At 33.6% G+C, this 19,831-nt stretch overlaps 1 protein-coding gene across 1 annotated transcript in view; it reads left to right on the top strand.

Annotated features, from left to right (window-relative positions):
* The window catches only part of REEP3 (receptor accessory protein 3), a 78,225-nt gene that overhangs the window by 25,389 nt on the left and 33,005 nt on the right, over positions 1-19,831 (top strand). Inside the window, exon 2 of the mRNA XM_081074664.1 lies at positions 7,809-7,881. Within this exon, the coding sequence (XP_080930790.1) occupies positions 7,809-7,881 (73 nt within the window). The remainder of the gene's footprint in view (positions 1-7,808; positions 7,882-19,831) is intronic.

Below are 19,831 nucleotides of genomic sequence, written 5' to 3' on the forward strand. Positions count from 1 at the left end.
TAGGTATACCTTACTCATACCTTAGTTAAAGATGGAGAATTCAGAAATTCAAATTCTTGGGCCCCACTTCCAAAGATTCTCATCCCCAATTAATTCTTATACACAGACAGATTTGGGAGCTACTGAACCATTTATAGAAGATGCTTTTCAAATAGTTCTCAAGGGCTTAAGATTCCTCAGAGGATTCTACAGTCAATGCAATTAAGTTCTTTAAGGACAACTTAATTCCATTTGTTTCTTATTAATTTGCATTTGTCTCTTATTTATTGAGGTTCCTAGGAAAGATTTCCTTTGAAGGAAAAATACTGCTTTGGAAAAAAGTCATAAAATTATTGTTACAAGACAGACTATATTTAGTATTCCTTATTGTTTAAAATTCTGATTCTGTTTTTAAAATTCATGACTTTTAATATTAGGGACCTAATATTCAAACAGAATTGAACTATGATACAAGATACAGTATCATAGTTCTTGCCTTCTTGCCATCTTTCTCTTTATCTGCCCTTTGTGAACTTGTTTGCCATAATAGCCTGCCTTTTTTGATTTCACTAAATTCTGTGAATTTCTTCTACATATACTGCGTCCTTGTCCTCCTGATAGAAATATACTGTAGTTTCCCTTGACTAAAACACGTGCTCATATAGGCAGTGGTATGCCGGCAATGCTTAAAAACTGGGGAAAAGTGGACTAATTCATATCTTTTGCTAATTTCCATGGCATAAATACTCCCTACAATAATAGCCTATTTCAAGCTACCAATGTGATGTCATTGAATGTGGAGCTGGGAAGAGATACACACAGCATACTTAGTATTTCCACCATACAGACAGTATAGATGTAAATAAGTTTAAGAGCATAGCAAAATATAGAAAATAATTAAATGATGAGGTTCTGAATATTTACTGTTTTTGTTATTAATGTTTTCTCTTTAAAAATTATTCTACTGTAAGATATCAAAGAAAGTGTTTTCATGCTTACCTTTGAGGAAATAGATGGTTTGAAAATGGGAGAAGACTTTTACTTTGCCTTTTCTACCTTATACTGGTGTGTAAATTAACCTATGATTAATTTATGAGCAAAATGGTATTCAATGGCAAACAACAAAAATCGTGTTCAAAAAGCTTTCTAGGCGATTTTGATGTGTGGTAAGTTGGGGAACCACTGGGTGGTTCCCAGTTACAGCTACCTAAACTGAAAAATGTTTTTCTTCGTTCTCTGGCACCTTAGAGTTGAATTTTGTGCTTAATTACAATGACTACATTTTAACTACTTATACACTGTTATATTCTTAAAATTTATTTGAGAAATCTTTTGCCAATTGTACATGCTGAAATATAAAGAAAAATAAGAGAAGACTAAAAAATAATAGCAATCAAAGTAGAAAATCAAAATCTGGTGAATACAAATATATAAATATGCCAATTGTAAGGCCCACCATAGTTGATATAGTTGAACAACACATTTATCATATGAGCTTCCTGTCATTCAGGGGTGAGGGAAATAATATAATTACGTATTATGAGATAGAATGGCCTCATTTTCTCAAAGCTAAGCTTTGCATTGTACTGAATTCCATAGTAAATCTCAAACATGAAATTTCATATGTAGGGACACTAATAGACAATATACAATACCTTTAACACGATTCCTATAGTATTTCGTATGGCAATTTCTTATAATATACTTCAAGAAAAAACAAGAATAATACTAAAAGGCAACTCAGTTAAAGTGACTTTTCCCTCAAAGGAGATAGGTATAATAGTTTAGGAATAAAATCAGGTAGTCGAGCTTGATCCAAATTCCTACAGGAATATTTAGAACAAGGATGGCAAAAAATGGCAAATAAGTCTACTCAGCTCCTGTCTTTTGTTGGTTTGAGCTTTATGGAGCTGTGCTGACAAGGATTTTCAGACCAGGGTCAGCAGGAAAGAGTGCAGTGATCTCCGTCTGGGTTACAGGAATGGAAGTAGCAGAAAGATCTCTGCATGTTTGCCATTCTTCTGCCAGGCTATCTTATGTAAATTTCCCTCATCTCAGACAGTCTTTAATGTAAACTGGATTGCAGACCAAAGGTATTTATACTCTTTGATAAAAGCCTGGAGTGTTGGATTTTGCTCTCTGAGAGTATAGATGGTATCTATGTTAATTGTGACTAACTCATCCTAATGATCCTGGTACATCTGTCTTTGGTCATTCTGATTTTTGATCCTATAATTTATTTAACATTAGCTATCTTACTTTAGTTCATTTTTAGTCTCATTGAGTTGTTTTTTGGTCCTTTAGTGTAATAGAACACCATAATTATGATTTGGGGAAGCTGGGGCAAGCATGATTCAAAGGAGGGGAATACAGAGAATTTGCCAAGTAATTTCTGTATGAGCGTGGTCATATTACGTATTAGTATTATGTAGTTTATTATCAGCTATAAGCTGTATGTCACATTTACTTTTAATAAACTACAATTTAAAATTTTATACATTAGAGAGGTAATTTGTAATCTAAAGGCAATTTTAGGAGAAATTAAAATAGTTCAAAAATTAAATATTAACATCATTGTATTCTTTTGGGATTTTTTTCTTTTAGTAGCAGTTTATATACTGCATGAGTGTTCTACTCCATATTTTATCTTAGGAACCTAGTTTATCTGTTGAAAAAAATAACTACTTGACTCTTTAGTTAATTCACCCTTTTGATATTTTTTCTTATTCTACTTTTAAAAGTCATTAAGTGGGTATTTTCATGCATTCATTGTAAGAATATAAATTGATGTTACTCTTCTAAAGAGCAGTTTGGCGATATATATCAAAAACCTTTTAAAATTTCAGCCCTTTGACCTAGTTATTCCACTTCTAGGATAATGTCATTAGGAAACAAACAGTGGTTTTTAAGTGTGTATTTTCGAGTGAGTGTGCCTAGCTTTGAATCAGGCCAGTAAACTTTCAAGCTATATGACATTGGGTTAATTTCTTAACTTCTACAAACCTCAGTCTTCACATCTGTAAAACAGGTATAAAAGTAGCACTATCTCTTGTGTTATTGTGAGAATTAAATGAAATGGTATATGGAAAATATACCTAGTATATACCTGCCTAGTATAAAATGTCGATAAATAGTTGCTCCTATTAGTAATCATAGAAATGTTGTTCAGCATAGCATTAAAATAGTGGACATGTTAGGAATGATTTGAATATTTTCATTCATATGAGCGAATATTGTACTATGTAATTGTTAATTGATGTTCTTAAAGAATATTTAAAATATAGGAAAATGTTCATAATGTAACATTTAATGAAAGGGCAAGATAAAAATCTATGTGCTCTAAGATGTCAATTAATTATACTTAAATTATGTTATGAAATATGTTTTGAAAATGTTGTCTTTAAACTACGTTGTTTTAAAATATAGGAAAAAACTGGAAAATATAATTCCAAAATACTAAGAATAGATCACTGTTAATAATTCTTAAAATGGGTGATAGGTGTAGGGGGATTTATTATATTAATACTGTTCTATTTCTATTCTGTTTTCATTTTTCATAATATTTTTTTAAAGAATGACAAGAATAGTAGATAAAAAAGAAAGAAGTTTAAATTCTTGGAATTACTGCTTCATAACTTATTTAAGTGTAAATTAACTCTTGATTAGTTTTGTTATTTAGTTATTGATGCTTTTGTAAGGTTTTTAAAGCATCTGAGGGAATGATAATATCAGACTTGTGAAAGTTTGCTAAAAATTATAACAAATTGTGTGTGTGTTTGTGTGTGTGTGTGTGTATGTGTGTGTGTGTGCAGAAACACCTTTAACAAAAAAGAAAGGTGGTTCATTTGATATTGGAATTGCTAGTGATTTTTATTATACTTTTTTTATACTTTTATTATACTTTTCTACATCTTCCAAAAATTCTGTAGTAAGCTGTTTTTAGGATCTTAATCACAAAAAGAAGCTTTAATCAATTTTTTGTGAAACGATGTTGGGAATTTTTATGCTTCATAACATTACTCTAGTATTGAGAGCACTCTTACTAGTTACTTCTGAGATACACCTTTGAACATGCTATTTATTATTCTCTAAAATAATTTTGATGAAGGATGCATTGTGTCTGAACATCTGTCCAAAAATAGCTAATTCAAGTATTTTCCATGTATGAAAAATGAAACAAGGACCATTTCCACTACTGCATTTCCATAAATTTTATTTCCTTTCTAAATAGTGTAAGATTTTCAATATAGCCAGTGTTCGTATAGGCAACTTTACCTTAATGGGAGGGAAGGGTGTCATGAGTATTTTGGCAAAGTTCTCCCTCTTTAGGCAAAACTAAGACTAAGAGGAAATGAGTAACTATTTCTTCTGCCTCTATAACTGAAACAGTATTCAAATTTATAGGTGAATTTTATTTGTAGCAAGTAATTCCTTTAATAAACCTGAAGTTTATCTTGTGTGTGGCCTTCTAAAATAAACTTTATTTGATTTTATACACTGTGTTCAGGCTTTGGCTTTGTGCCCGACCTCCAGGGTTGCAAATATCTACAGTAGGACTCAACATTAAAAAAAAATAAACCAAAAAAAGAAAGCACTATAAAATGTTACACACATTAGTAATAAATTACTCAGTAATATTCACATTGGAGCCGTAATAAATTATAATATTAATAGTGTTGGTCCTTAAAAATGGTCCCAATATTCACTAAGACATTTATAATCTTTCCCATGTTCCAAATGAAATACATTACTGCTTTCTACTCTTACAATAGTTAGGTGTTAGGGATATTGTGTGACTGGTTCTGTTCAATACAGAAGTTTAAAAATAAAGGCAAAGCACCTGTATGCATAGTATCAATTAGCACCAAATCCTTACTATATATGAGAAAATTACCTGTTTTGGAAGTCAGTTATATTCTTTAAAAAATACATCAATCTAAAATAGAATATGCTAAAGGCAAAATGACTAATCCTGACAAACTCTAAAGTTCAAAATAAAAGTAATTTAAAAGTCTACGGAGGAGGGCTGGGGGGGAGTGAATTAATTAAGCAAGAAAAAAAATGGAAGAAAAGAGAGGAGGAAAGATGAGGGTAGGAGGCATTGCAGGCAAGAAGCAGATATTCCAAGACTGAAATAGAAATACAAGAGGCATACTGAGGAAATCATGTAGGAATAGGTGGTTTATATAAAGGAATGGTTTTCGAATTATGCTCTGATGATCCCCCACAGGGGCTGGTCAGCAAGAAGGTGAGGAGGCCAGCTACAGAAGTCTTTAAAGCAAGGCGATGTTGCAAGTGTGTTAGGAAGATTGATCTGACAGTGGAGCCACAGTAATGTGTTGGGAAACTTCACATCCAGTAAGTCAGATGCGATGACATGAGCCTAAATGTATGTATTATCAGCCACTGGTTTGAAATTAAAAGAGGGGGGAGGATGGTTGGACTCTCACCAGGGAAAGACCAGCAGGACGTGAGTGGGTGTTGTAGCAGGGGAAGGAGGAGTCAAAGATCCATCCGGTGATAAAACTGAAGAAACTCATGTTGAATTTAAATTCACTGGTACTAAATTATAGAGGAATATGGAAGATATTACATTGATTTTATTCAAATTATTAAGGGAAATACAACATGGATAGAAATTATTAAATATGTAAACTGTAACTATGATGGCTAACTATGGGATTACAGCTGTGTCAGCAGTGAGGATGAACATGGAGCAGTCCTGGGTGGGAGTTGTATTCTTGTTTACACCTTGGTTCTTAAGGTAATAGCTGTTTTAGAAGTCACTACGCTAGAAAGCCTCTGTGCCTTGTGTGGTTGGTGGGGGGAGGGCTGTGTTAAATTGAAAAGCCCTAAGCTTTCTGACACACTAAAAATCCTATATCTAGAGTCTGGTATTCACTTCTGGTGAAGTAGCATTCACAGGGTAGTATTATTAGGTAAGGCAGCAATTGTTAATGATATGGCTTCCAGTTAGTAAGAATAAAATCCCCAGCAGGAGAAGACTTGGTATTCATCTGACCTGGTGACATCAGCCCCAAAGCCAGGGTTTAGCTTTGTGAGGGACAGGAAAGTCACCAGGGATTTACTGCCCCTCCCCCTCCTCGGAAAAAAAAAAAAACCCAAAACCTATAAATGAACTAAAAACATAGAGATGTAGATATTTACTTGCTCTCAGTATAAGAAATATACACGGAAACATTTATAATAAAAGTTCATAAATATACAATATGTATTATGGGCTGAATTCCCCCCCTCCATAATTCATATGTTGAAGTTCTAACTGCCAGTACTGCTGAATGTGACTATATTTGGAGATAAGGTATTTAAAGAGGCAATTAAGTTAAAATGAGGTCCTTATTGTGGGCTTTAATCCAATATGATTTACAAGACAAAGCAATAAGAAGCAGAGATTAGGACACACACAGAGACCAAGGGATGACCCTGTGAGAACATAGTGAAAAAGTGGCCATCTGCTACCCAAGGAGATAGGCCTCAGAAGAAACCAGACCTGCCAACACCTTGATCTTAGACTTCTAGCCTCCAGAACTCTGAGAAAATATCTGTTGTTTAAGCCACTGGGTTTGTGCTATTTTGTTGGGGCAGCCCTAGCTAGTATAATAGAATCGGGATTTCAGCAACTTCATGAACAAAATCAAAAGATAATAATAACCTAGAAAAATATTGGTTAACATATAAAATAGACAAACAAGGGTCTAGACTCCGGTAACAGTGAGCATATCAAGCACCCAAGAACATCACAACTAGGAAGTGAATATCAATATACACAGAAATGTTTTTCACAGTATTATGTGCAATAGCAAAAACCTAGAAAACCAAACAACTATAAATACATTATTATTTAAAAAAACAATAGGAAGCGCAATGTGGAATGTAATGATGATACTGAGAATAATACTGTAGAACAATATATGAAGACACAAAATTCCCTGATGTATTTATGATGTGAAAATGCCAATCGTAAGCCATTTATATACAGTGTCATGCCATTTCTGAGGCTGTCCTTTCATTACAATTGGCATTTTCACATAATACATCAGGGAATTTTTTGTCTTCATATATTATTCTACAGTATTCTCAGGATCATCGTTACATTATATATCATACTTGGATCTGGGATTTGGTGAAATAATCATAATAGATGGCATTTTTAAAAGTCCTACTTATGATTTAGTCGTTTTTTAAATGCTTAGTTATTTTAACTCATCTTGTAATAAAAATATCAAGTATTGTTTCATTCACTGTCATTATAATTAGAAGCCAGTGCTTCTCAAACTAATGTAGTAAAGGACTACTTTCTCCTTGCTACAGATTGTGTGTGTGTGTGTGTTTGTGTGTGTGTGTGTTTACATTTTTTTGTTGTTGTTTACATTTTATGTATATGACACATGGATAAAAGTAGGATTTTGCCTACAATACAGTGTCTGATTATCTCTGACTGGTAGGGTTGGGACAATTTATTTTTACCCAATTTTCTTTTTTTTTCCCTCACAATTTTCTACATTTTCCAATTCTTCTTCAAGGAACCACAGAATATTTTTTGTAATGAGAAAAAATGTATTAAATGGCAGTTGAAAAAGAAAATCTTTTTTTCCCATGAAACTGTATCTGGAATATTGAAATTGTCTTTTATTTTTAAAAGATGTGTTTTCACTTTGCTTTTCTGAGTGGATTTACACAAATTTGCTTTCATACAAATTTACACTGTCATGTGTTTTCCATGTACTTTCTACCTTTCTGTTAGGTGATATTTTCATGAGTAGTTAAAAGCGTTGTTTGATTAGTCTTCTCATACTTTTTACTTTTAGGTTGGTGTTTGGAATGCTGTATCCTGCATATTATTCATACAAAGCTGTGAAAACAAAAAATGTGAAGGAATATGTAAGTATAGTTTTATGAGTAATTAATTCTTGTTTAATGTATCCATTATATACCAGACTAGAAAAATTGTCATTATTTTAGAAACAGCTGGAATAATGTTTTGGGTTAAAGATGTAATACAAATGTGAAGTTCTGAAACTAGTCTTTGTTTAAACTAATTTTGAATATAATTTCCAAAGTGGAGTGTCAAAAATAGTTCACTGTCAGTTCACATTTAAATAAGTATTCTCGGATGAGTAATTGGATATCTCTTATTCATTTGGTCTGTAAGTTTTAGTACAATAAGAGGTTGGGGGGATTGTCTGTTTTTTAGCCTTGTAAATTTATAGGCACACTGAGAATATACCTCTCTGTCCCCCAAACCTTTTCTTCTTTTGTAGGTGTTTTGTTATTTTCTAATTAATTCAAATGTGCAGATACCTCGTCACTACTGACAATTGCAGTCTTTATTCCTTTTGAATCAGATTCTGTTTGTAGTAATTTCTTCTTCAGTCCTCAGTGTTTCTTCTCTTTCAGTTTCCTTTTCCCCATTCCTTAAATTTTTTTTACCTTCATTAATTGTTTTTATTTTTTACACATTTCTGTTCCCATACTGTTTGTTTAATAGTAAATGTTTACTAAGTTTATTATTTGTGATGAAGTGAAATTTCAGACACTAGTAGAAGCATAGTTTATTAGTGGTTAATCAACAGAGGTAGGCGGTATTGAGATAACTGCACATCAATAACTATGGTTCCTTTTTAATTGAGGTGACATTCACATAACATTAAATGAACTATTTCATAGTGAGCAATTCAGTAGCACTTAGTACATTCCAAAATAAAACATCATACCCATTAAGCATTTACTCCCTCCACCTAGCCCGTGGCAACCACCAGTCTGTTTACTATTTGTATGCATTTACCTATTCTGGATATTTCATGTTAATGGAATCATAGAAGATGTGAGCTTTTGTGTCTGGCTTCCTTCACTTAGCCTATTTTCAAGACTCATCCACATTGTAGCACATATCAGTATTTTATTCCTCTTTATGGCTGAATAATATTCCACTCTGTTCGTATACAACATTGTTTCTCCATTCATCCATTGACAGATATCTGGATTGTTTATCTACCTTTTGGCTTTCACGAATAGTGTTTTTATAAACATTCATGTAGAAGGATTTATTTCAGTACCTGTTTTCAGTTTTTTAGGGTATATAGCTATGGTTCTTTGTGAGGGATCTCGGATGGTAGCCTCAGCAAATTATGAAAGATCAGGTGATGATTCTTTATTTGTTTATGTTTAGGGGGGGAGGAGGCTATGAACCTTTTATAACTAACCCATTCTATTGAATTTCTGTAGTTGTTTTTTATTTTATGTAAAACTAATTTTTGAATTGAAGTATATACACATCAATCAGAATGGTAGAATATATCTAGCAGAGGTAGAGAAGTTACTTAGTTGAGCTCTGAAATTTGTCTATCCTTTTATTATATAGCTGTCTCTTAGATCTAGGATTGGTAAAATCATATTAAGAGATGGAACCACATTAAGTCCTAGTAATATAAAGTAATTTTACAAATGGCTTGAAGGGACATATTTTAATGTACATTATAATCAATTCTTCAAGTATTGTTTTATAGTACTGTCATACGTTCATTTTTAAAAACAAGCACTTATCCTCTATTAATAGTTATCTTCTATTAATAGTGATTCTCAAGCTACCTATAGTAAAAAAACAGTTTTCTGTTTTTTTATTTCCAATAAGTCATAGACCAATACTTTTGTAAAATAAAATAAAAAACTATTCACTAGAAAAATGACATGAAAACTAAAAAACATGAAATACAATCCAAGCGTTTTTATTATTAGATTCAATAGACGTGAAATTACTGTCAATTTTTGTACTTAAAGCAAAACAGTAGCACTTCACGGCCTTGCACTGGTCCATAAATGATACTTGGCCCTACTATGTAATATTTTAATTGGAATTCCCTATTGAAAGATAAAAATACAAGTTGCTTGTCATTTCCAAACACCATGAAAATATGGGAGCATACTACTGGCCAGTCCTTAATAAATGTACTGGCCAAAACATTCCTCCTTATTTGGAGTCTTTGTGATACGATTAATAAATGAGATTTTTTTTCGGAATCTGATTAACTGTATACTTGAAGTATTGGGTGATCTATTTCTCAACCTCGGGCCCATTTCACTTATAAAGTTTTATATACCCAGGATATGAAATAACTGGTATGCTTCTGTGTGTGTCTTTGTGTATATATTTGAGCTAATGGTAGTCTATCTTCCCTTACAAGTCTGCATGATTTTGTTGGGGGGAAAAATTAAGTACAAATTGAAAATGAAATTTAGATGAGAAGCTTGAATAATATGAGGATATTATCAGCAGACACACAAATACTATTCCCTAAAATAAAAAAAGATAACAATAAGAAATATAAAGGTATAATAAATTGTGATACAAAGAAATAAGCCTGTCATGTGTAAGTTAATGTAAAAGAACACAAAAGATGGTGTTATTTAGAGATTGGCTTAAGAACCACTATAAAAATACTTGTTCATTTTTTACTGGGCATCAATTAACTTGGTTAATTTTTGAAGACTTAGAAACATGGATTTGTGTCTTTTATTCCCATAATACAACACTCAAATTTTTATTACCGGATTATTGTATAAATTTGGGATTGATAACATGTTCTAACCCTGAAATTTTAATTCTGCTTCATAAATTAAATGTAGTTTAACCTATGGAAGAGAATGCTTTAACATTCTTACTCAAACTGATGGAAAAACTATAAAACTTGATATGTGTTGATGTATATACATGATGTAGTAGATATATACTTCATATATTGACTTGTCTAAAAACAGTTGTTTTTAGAAAATAACTCATTACTAACAAAGTAGGAATTATCTGTACCTAATTTTGCTATAGTTTTGTGACTCTAAAAGAAGTTTTCTTAATAATCCTTTTGGGAATATCAAAAGAATAAGTAATTGAAGAGAAACTTCAATTACTGGGGAAGTAGAAAGGCAGGTGGCTGGAGTTGGTTTGACATTTACATGATAAACAACTCTGCTTCACAGATAAAATGAGAGCTAAAAGCAAAAATGGTCAGGCACTAGGACAGGAAAGGCAGGGCATTGGCCTTTACAAGGAAATAGTATGGTACAACTCTGAAGACCTACTGGTAAACAGGTTGCCTGCCTGCCATTAAGGCTGCTAAATAGCCTAAACTGAAATATATTGGAATAACAACATCTCACATTTATGTAATTCCCTACCAATTTCAGAACATTTTTGTATGTTACTGTTTCCAATTGCTTCTTCAACAAATTACCAAACACTTATTTGCTTAAATTAACACAAATTTATTTTCTTACAGTCCTAAAGTTCAGAAATCTGAAATGGATCCACAGGGCTGCATTTCTTCCGGAGGCTCTAGGAGGAAAATCTGTTTACTTACCTTTTCTAGCTTCTGCAGGCTGCTCACTTTTCTTGGCTTATGGCTCTAGTCCTCCATCTTCAAAGTGAGAAATTTTGGGCTGAGACCTTCTCACACTGGAATCTCTCTGGTTCTCTCTTTTGTCTCCCTCCTCCACTTCTAAGAACCCTGGTGATGTCATTGGGCCCTCCTGAGTAAGTCAGGATCATCGCCCCATCTCAAGGTCAGCTGATTAGCAGCCTGAGTTCCATTAGCAACCTGATTTCTCCTTTACCATGTAACAAAATATTCACAGGTTCCAGGGATTTGGACATGGACCTCTTTGGGGAAGGGGGACTTTACCACACTATCTTACTGGTTCTCACTACAACTATATACAGTAGGCGGGGAACATCTTCTAATATGGGCTGTGAGAAGTGAATTAACTTGCCCAGGGTCACATGGATCATTAAGGCAGGAATGGTTCCAGATTGAATATCTTCAGCTTCTAATATGTTATTCTTTCTCTTCTATCTTTAGAAAAGTAGGTGAGGATCCTAGCTTCATGACAAAGTTGAAATAGTTTTCACAATCAGCCAGTGAATGTGCTTCTCATTAATTCCAAGGTAGACTTTCAGGGGCCACAGCTATATGGATATTTTCCAAGGGCAATGAGGCAGTTTAACCAATACTAAGGCAGAATTGCATCTATAAGCATCTAAATCAACTGTGATCAAAATGGTTGACTATGAAATTTGAAGTTTTTGAAAGTTCTGTTAAGTCTTGGCAGTTCTTTATTTCCAACCTAAATTTACTTCTGACAAAAATTTTGAATACTACTTTCTTACTGAGTTTCACTTAAACTTAGTTATCCAATTTAACCTTCAGTTATAACAGTTGTACCAGAACTGTTCTCATAAAGTGTTTTTGTATGGTGATCCCATCCAAATTTGCTTTGTCTTGCAATTTCTTAGTAAAATTAATCTTCTGAAAATCTCCCTGTTGTTTTTAGCAGTCTCTTATACTATCTGGTATCATATTATTTATTTGTATATGTGTGTGTCTTCCCCACCATAGTTTTGTTGTTTTTTTAATTGCTATATTCCCATACCTAGATCAGTACATGGTAGATGATAGGCACTCGATATTTTTTGAATGAACAAATAAGAAAAGGAAGAAGAGTTGACTTTTAAGTCTATCAGGTATTAAGTTGTGTTTACAAGAGTGTACATTTCTTAAGTAGATTGCTCTAGTTTCTCAGCTTTGACTCTGCTGGGTTAAGAAGTATACAGTCCAGTCTGACTTATCCCAAAGCCTGCTTTCTTTGTGGTATTTAGTTATTACCTAAAATCCATTGATATCTACTTCAGAATTATTTTCAGAAAGTACACAATTTTTATTAATTTACTTCTTCCCACCATAACTACTACCATTCCCTGTAAGCCTTCAAATAGTAGATTGCACCTGATAAAACAGATGCTGTGTTCAAATCAAAACACACGGAAAGTGCTGTGTATTTTGGCAACCTTCCTTTCTTCCTTTGCCTATTTTTAAAACAGAGCTTTCCTAGGATATAATTTCCTGTAGAGTGTGGCTGTTATGGCCTACTTAAAGTCTTTCAGTCTTGCAGTAATTGAAACATAAACTTACTGAAGAATTAGTATGGTTTTGCGAATTTTTTCAGGCTTATACCATCTCATGACTTGAAAATAGAGTGTTTACTTCCAAGTGGTGTAATTGCTATAGCTTTTCTAGGAAACCAGTGTTTTTATTCTAAGAATGTTGGGGAAAGTGGCAATGAAAAGATTGTCTAACAGCACATAAAAATCAAAATCAGACATTTGGTCATGAGATTTACTATGAGCAAGAACAAAGCACAGGGAAAACTCTGGGAGATTACTCTTTCAAAGGCCTAGAAATGGCCTTCTAAAACCTTATTGACTTGAGTTTTGAAAGTGATCTAATTTTTGACTGAATATTTGGGTGATAAGAAAATGAACAAATATATCACATACTGGTTCTACAGTTCTTGTCAATTGGTAAAATCTGAATTTGCTTACTAGTTTTAGGGTGGAGATAGAAGGGGATAAAAAACATACTAAAGAACTTTTTTTTATTGTCAAGAAGTGTTCCCCAGGCATCTTTTCATTTTGGATTAAAAATATTCATTTGATTCAAGGGTTTTAATAACGTAGGAAGTGTAAAGATTAACCCACGGATTAAGGTTGGATTTTAAAATTTTTTTTGAAAATTTGTTTTGTCAGGCCACATGTTAATCTGTTTAGTTTTCTTTCTGATCTACTTTTAATTTAGTTTTTATTTTTATCAAAGTTGTATTTATTTATAATTTTAAAATGAAACCATTTTTCAAGACGTATTACGAAAAAGAACAGCTCCCCACTCTCCCCATCCCTATTTCTTTCTAGAGGGAACTACTTTCAACTGTTTTATCCGAATCCTTTAGTGTGTATGTTTTCATATCTAAATAGCATACTTATATTGCTGTTTCTTAATTTTTCAGTTGGACATCATCAGTTAACTTACTTCTATTAAAGATAATTTAGTAATTACCCAATGTAACATTATACACATACATATTTCCCTGTCTCTGTAGCTTCCCAGTGTTAGAACAGTGTAAATTGGGTTGGATCAATATTTAATGTTTACATTATTTAGGCTAAGATAGAAAGAAGCAATAGGATATACAGATAAAGAACACAGCCTCTAGAACCAGGCTATCTCGGTTGTCATCCCAGCCCTATCCATTACTAGCTGGGTCTTCGTACAAGTTATTTGGCCTTTTTGTGCCTCAATTTCCTTATCTGTAAAATGAGAACAGTAGTAGTACTTACCTTCTCAGGTGGTTGTGAGGATTATATGAGTTACCAGACATAAAGCATTTAAATCAGTACCTATTGTATAATATTTTCCACTTTGTAAACACTATTTGCTTCTGATCTGTATTCTGTCATTACCATTCCTTTTCCACACAGTAGTCTGTTTTCCCTGGTATTATTCATTGTCTTGTTTTCTGTTTTGTTTTTTGAGTGTTTTGTTTTTGTGTTTTTTTTTCGGTTTTTGGTTTTTGGGTTTTTCCCCCCATTTATTTGGTGTTCTCTGTTCTTACTGCAAATTTAGACCCAAACTCTGCCACAGTCGTGTGAATTTCTTCTTAGTGCATTCTCATCCAGTAGATATTCTGGACTTGCTCTTGTTTTCCATCCTCACATTTCTTAATCTCCTGTCTTCCTCTTTGTTATTTCATGTCCTCATTTTGATGAAATGCATCCTTCCTAAGAAGGCTGTCGGAGAGGTAAAATTTTTGAGATGCTAGGTTGGAAATAATTTTCCTTCAGAATTTTGAAGGCTTTTTCTCCATTGTGTTTTAGCTTCTAATGCTGCTGTGCAGAAGCCTGAAGCCATTCTGATTTTTACCTGCTTGTGGAATCTTTCTCTATGTCTCGTTGTTTTAAAATTTCATGATGATGTGCCTTGGTGTGAGTAGATTGTAATTGATTTTGCTAAACCCTCATAATCCCTTTTAATCTGGGAATCCTTTGTCCTTCAGATGTGGGAAATTTGATTAAAATTATTTCTTTAATGATTTTCTCTACTCCATTTTCACTATTCTAACTGGGATTCCCTTTATTCACTTATATAGACATGTGGACTGATTCTGTAATTTTCTAATCTTTTTTTTTTCTTTCTCAGCTCTTTTTGCTCAATTTTATGGTAGGATTCCTCAGTTTTATCTTTTCACCCTTCAATTAATCTTTTCATTTCTACTCGTGTGTGTTTAGTTTCTAAGAGCTCGTTATATTCTCTGAATGTTCCTTTTTCTATAGCATTTTATTCTAATTATGTGTAAAATATCTTCCCTTTAAGGATACAAAAAATAGCTTTTTAGACATATTCTTTCTACATAATCTCTCTTTCCTTTAAATTCTGCTTTTGTTTGTTTCAGCCTCTAATTTTCGTGTATGATTTCCTCAAATGTTAGGTGATCTTTGGTTTTCTGCTCATATTTGAGTATTATAATGAAAAGCTGATTGTACCATGAAGAGCCTTGCCTAATGTAGTCTTCACTGTAGGGTGATCGGACTAGGCAATAGTGTTTGTTCCTAGGGCTGCTGTAAGGAAATACCCCAAACTGAGTGGCTTAAAACAACAGAAATTTGTTTCACAGTTCTGGAGGCTGGAAGTACACAGTCAAGATGTGAACAGGCCCTCTGAAACCTGTTGAGAATCCTTTCTTGAGTATTTCTAGCCTCTGGTGGTAGCCAGCTATCCTGTTGGTCCTTACCTGTTAGCTGTAGCAATTCAGTCTCTGCCTCTTATCACATGGTGTTCTCCCCTCGTGTGTCTGTGTGACTGAGTCTCTCCTTCTTTTAAGGACACCAGTCATATTGGATTAAGGGCCCACCATACCCCAGTATGAACTCAACTAATTACATGTTCAGTGACCCTATATCTAGATGAGGTCACATTCTGAGGTGTACTGGAGGTTAGAACTCTTTGTTAGTCTGCTCATCCTGTCATAACAAAATACCATGCACTGAGTAGCTTAACAGCCCAGATTTATTTTCTCATAGTTTTATAAGCTAGAAGTCCAAGATTAAGGTGCCATCAGAGTTGGTTTGGGATGAAGTCTCTTTCTGGCCCCTCATGTGGCCTTTCTCTATGCATGCCTGGAGCGAGATCTCTCTGGTGTCTCTTCCTCTTGTTAAGGCAGCAGGTTCTATGGAATTAGTAGCCCACGCTTATGATCTCAATTAATGTTAATTACCTCCTTAAAGGACCTATTTCCAAATACAGTCACCTTGGAGGTTAGGGCTTGGGGCCTGGGGGAGGCACAATTCAGTCAGTCTATAACAGACTGACTTCAACATATCTTTCTGGGAACACAATTCCATCAATAACAACCATTTCCCTTGAAAATTATCTGCGCGTGTGTATACATATACACATCTTGAAGAAATTTCTCTTGAGTCAGGCAGACTCTTCAGTAAAGACTTCCATTCTGAAAGGTACTTGATCCCTAGCACTCTGACGGGAGGATAAGGGTTGGGGGCTCTCAATATTCAATTTATAAACTTTTACTTAATCCCTATTAGCCCTACCATCAACTGTTCCAGAGATTTGCCAATCCAGAAAACCTCTAATTCACTTTTTCCAGAGAATAAGCCTCAGGGTTCTTCTGGGTGGAAAGAGGCATCACCAGACAGCTTAAATGGGAGGGCGTCTAATGTCTACCTGCTGCTTAAGCAGACTTACAGTCATTCTTCCTATCTTTTGACCGTCTTGGAGCCTTTTGGGCGTTCTGCAATGAAAAACGGGTTGTTTTTCAGTTTTTCCCACTGTCAGCTAAGACTCACTCCCCTTAAATTAGTTACTACTCATCCATTTCCTTCCTAGCGCCAAAAATTTTGATGCTCTTTTCTCTTCTATATTCTTCTGAACTTACATCTTCTTTTAAAACAAATCACTTTGCTGTTGTGTTCATGAGATTTGTGGTAGGAATGCAATTAAATGTGTATATTCAATCTACCACCTTTACCCAGATTTCCAAATTGGCTTTGTTAGTGGGGCACTGTGGTTGAATTATACTGTGATATCAAATAAGATTTATTTTATCATTAACATAGGTTTTTAAAATATGTTCATATGAGAGATAGGTTTAAATGGTAATATATATTATCATTTTTCAATCCTTGACAATAATTTTAAATTTTAATTTTAGCTCACATATAATGAATACACATGTACCTTGTCTTGAGCTATAGTTGTTTGTAAATCAGATTTTGATAAATAAAATTACATTTTCTCTTGGACAGTTAAATATAGTCACTTGGGACAGTACATTATCCTTTAATGAAGAAAATTACTTACATTTACTTAAAGTAAAGTAGGTGATGAATATTCTTTGTAAACTTAATTTTTGATGTGTCAGGTTTACTTATTTTATACATAATACATATCAGTATGTAACTTTGCTGCTGAAATAATTGACATTGTTATTATCAAGTGACCTACACTTTATCTTCCTTATGTTTTCTAAACATAGTTCCTTTACGATCATCTCAGAATCTTTACAGTGGATCCACTTTAAAAAAAAAAAGAACGAGTGTTAAATTTGATAAGTTTGTATAACTGAGGGGGAGGGGTCAAAATGAATGCCTTCCAAAATTTTAGAATGTGAATTAGATTACCCCTTTAGCTTTATGAAGCATATTGAAAGTATTCCCACAATTTTCACGCTAAGATGTAGCTAGCCAACCACAGTTGCCATTTCTAGTTTCTAAAGCAAATGATTTGGAAAACATACAGAAAGAAAAAAAATTCTCACAGTAACACTTAAATCTAAGAAGCTTTTGCTAATATCTATAAAGAATTTTACCAACTGTATTGCCAATGGAAATAGATTTTTAAAATCAGGGACAAAAATTGTTGTTTCCATTAAAGGAAATGTTGTTACGTAATAAGTTGGAGGGAGGCCTAGCCACCTCCACCCTGATCCCTAGTGATGGAACAGCTTAAAATCATAAAAGCTACAGCAACCGAAAAATGGAACTGCCACTACCCTCCCTGCAGGGAGAACTGTGTTCAGAGGCAGCCAATGTGCTGCCTCCCCCGTTTCTTCAGAAACCACAAGCTCGCTTTGAAGAAAACCCCCAATAAGTTCCAAAGGGAGAAATAATAATGGAATACAAGAGAAAATAAAAAATGCAGTACTAGACAAATTAAAAAATAAAAATGACAGTAATACATGTTATTGTTTATATTCTTGAATGTAATAGTTTTATAAGCCTTTATTTTGAAAAAAAAGAAAAATGAAACATTCAACTCACAAAGCAAGAAAAATGTCAAAATTAAAGGAATCTGTAAAGAGTAGGATGAATAAAGCTATAGAAGAGCAGAAATAAAAAAATATAAACAAATGAAGAGAATTACAATATCTAAGAGTTGTTCCCTTGACTAAGTCTAATAAGATAAAAACACTTGAAATAGCTAACATAGGGAGAAAAGTAGAAAAAGGATGGGCAAAATGGGAAACAAGAAAGGGTTCAAGCGAGCAATGGTAAATTTAAGTGACAGAATATTAAACTTCCTAAAGATTTTTATTTAAAAACAGAATATTTTCTAGTGATACTAGATATACCAGATATTTTTCAGCTAAAGGTTACATTTTCTATGGAGAAAAATCTCCCCTTTTACACAATACTAGGATCAGCCTTTGGAATATTTAGATTTATACATCATCTTTCCATTATGTAATTTTAGAAATAAAGTGCTTTACCAACTACAGCTGTAATAATCAGATTGTCAGCCAGATTGCCATCACACTGTGAAAGGGCCTCCTAAAAATATAAAAGCTAGAGCTGTTCCTGAAGATTTTAGCTAAGTAAGGAAAATAAAATCTTTCCCCAAAACCTCATGTAATTTTAAAAGCTCATGAGCAAGATGTTACTTCAGAAATGTAATACAATTGTAAAAAGGTGAAGTTCTTTTTAAAACCTATAAAAAAATTTTAAATGTTGAATTACATAAATATGTGAAATTTTTTCTCTCTATTAGCTATCAGAATAAATATACATACCTTTTTGTAAACCACAGATACAAACTCTTCAGGTAAAATGAAATCTTCAAAAGGTTTTGAAAACTCACAGAAATAGATTGAGTTTGAGTAGTTTTATTGTAAAGTACTAACTTGTTTCCAACAGGCATCTTTTAAATGAAGATCTAACTCTTCAGTTTTATGATGTTATATTCTTAAGATTGACAAAATAAATTATTGGAGCCAACTGGAGAAGTTTTTGCCATTAACATAATGTTTCAATATAATTTCAGCCGGTAATCAGGCTGTAGGAAGCAGATTTCTGCCTCTGTAGGAGGCAGATTTACATTTACTGTTAGGGAGGAGAATCCAAGGGTCACTTCCTCCTTGGGAAGAGAGAGAGTCCACAGAGTGGTCAGAGTCCAGATAACTGGGCTTTGGAGATGGCTAGACAACAGGGACGTTCCTCTTGGAACTTAGGGGTAGAAGAGCCTGTAAGCTGCTCTTCCTGGGTAGTTTGCTCAAAGGTTTTGTCTGTTCAGTTGATAGTCGTGAACAATGCCTCTGAGAAGTGGGCTAACGGCACAGCTTCTACCATTTGAGCTTTTTGGTTTGGGGTTTTTTTGTTTATTTTTGTTTTTGTTTTTTAATGATGATGTGCCTAAACAGTCTTATGAAATTAAGGGTACATTTTAGCTCTACATTGAATTGTCACACAAAACTGAGTTCATCATCTTTCTCCAAACCCAAGACTCTTCTTATATTCTCTTCATGAATGATACCACCTCCCTCTAGGTGATACTGTGAGAACATCCACAGAGCAGCCTCCCGCTGCAGTGCTCCTCAAACTTTAAGGAGCATGGGAATCCCTCTAAGATCTTGTTAAAATACAGATTCTGAATTGGTAAGTCTGGCCTGGGTTTGAGATTCTGCATTTCCAAGAGGCTCCCAGGTGATGCCAGTGCTG

The sequence above is a fragment of the Rhinolophus hipposideros genome, assembly GCF_964194185.1.
Source record: "Rhinolophus hipposideros genome assembly, chromosome: 15".
Lineage (NCBI taxonomy): Eukaryota > Metazoa > Chordata > Mammalia > Chiroptera > Rhinolophidae > Rhinolophus > Rhinolophus hipposideros.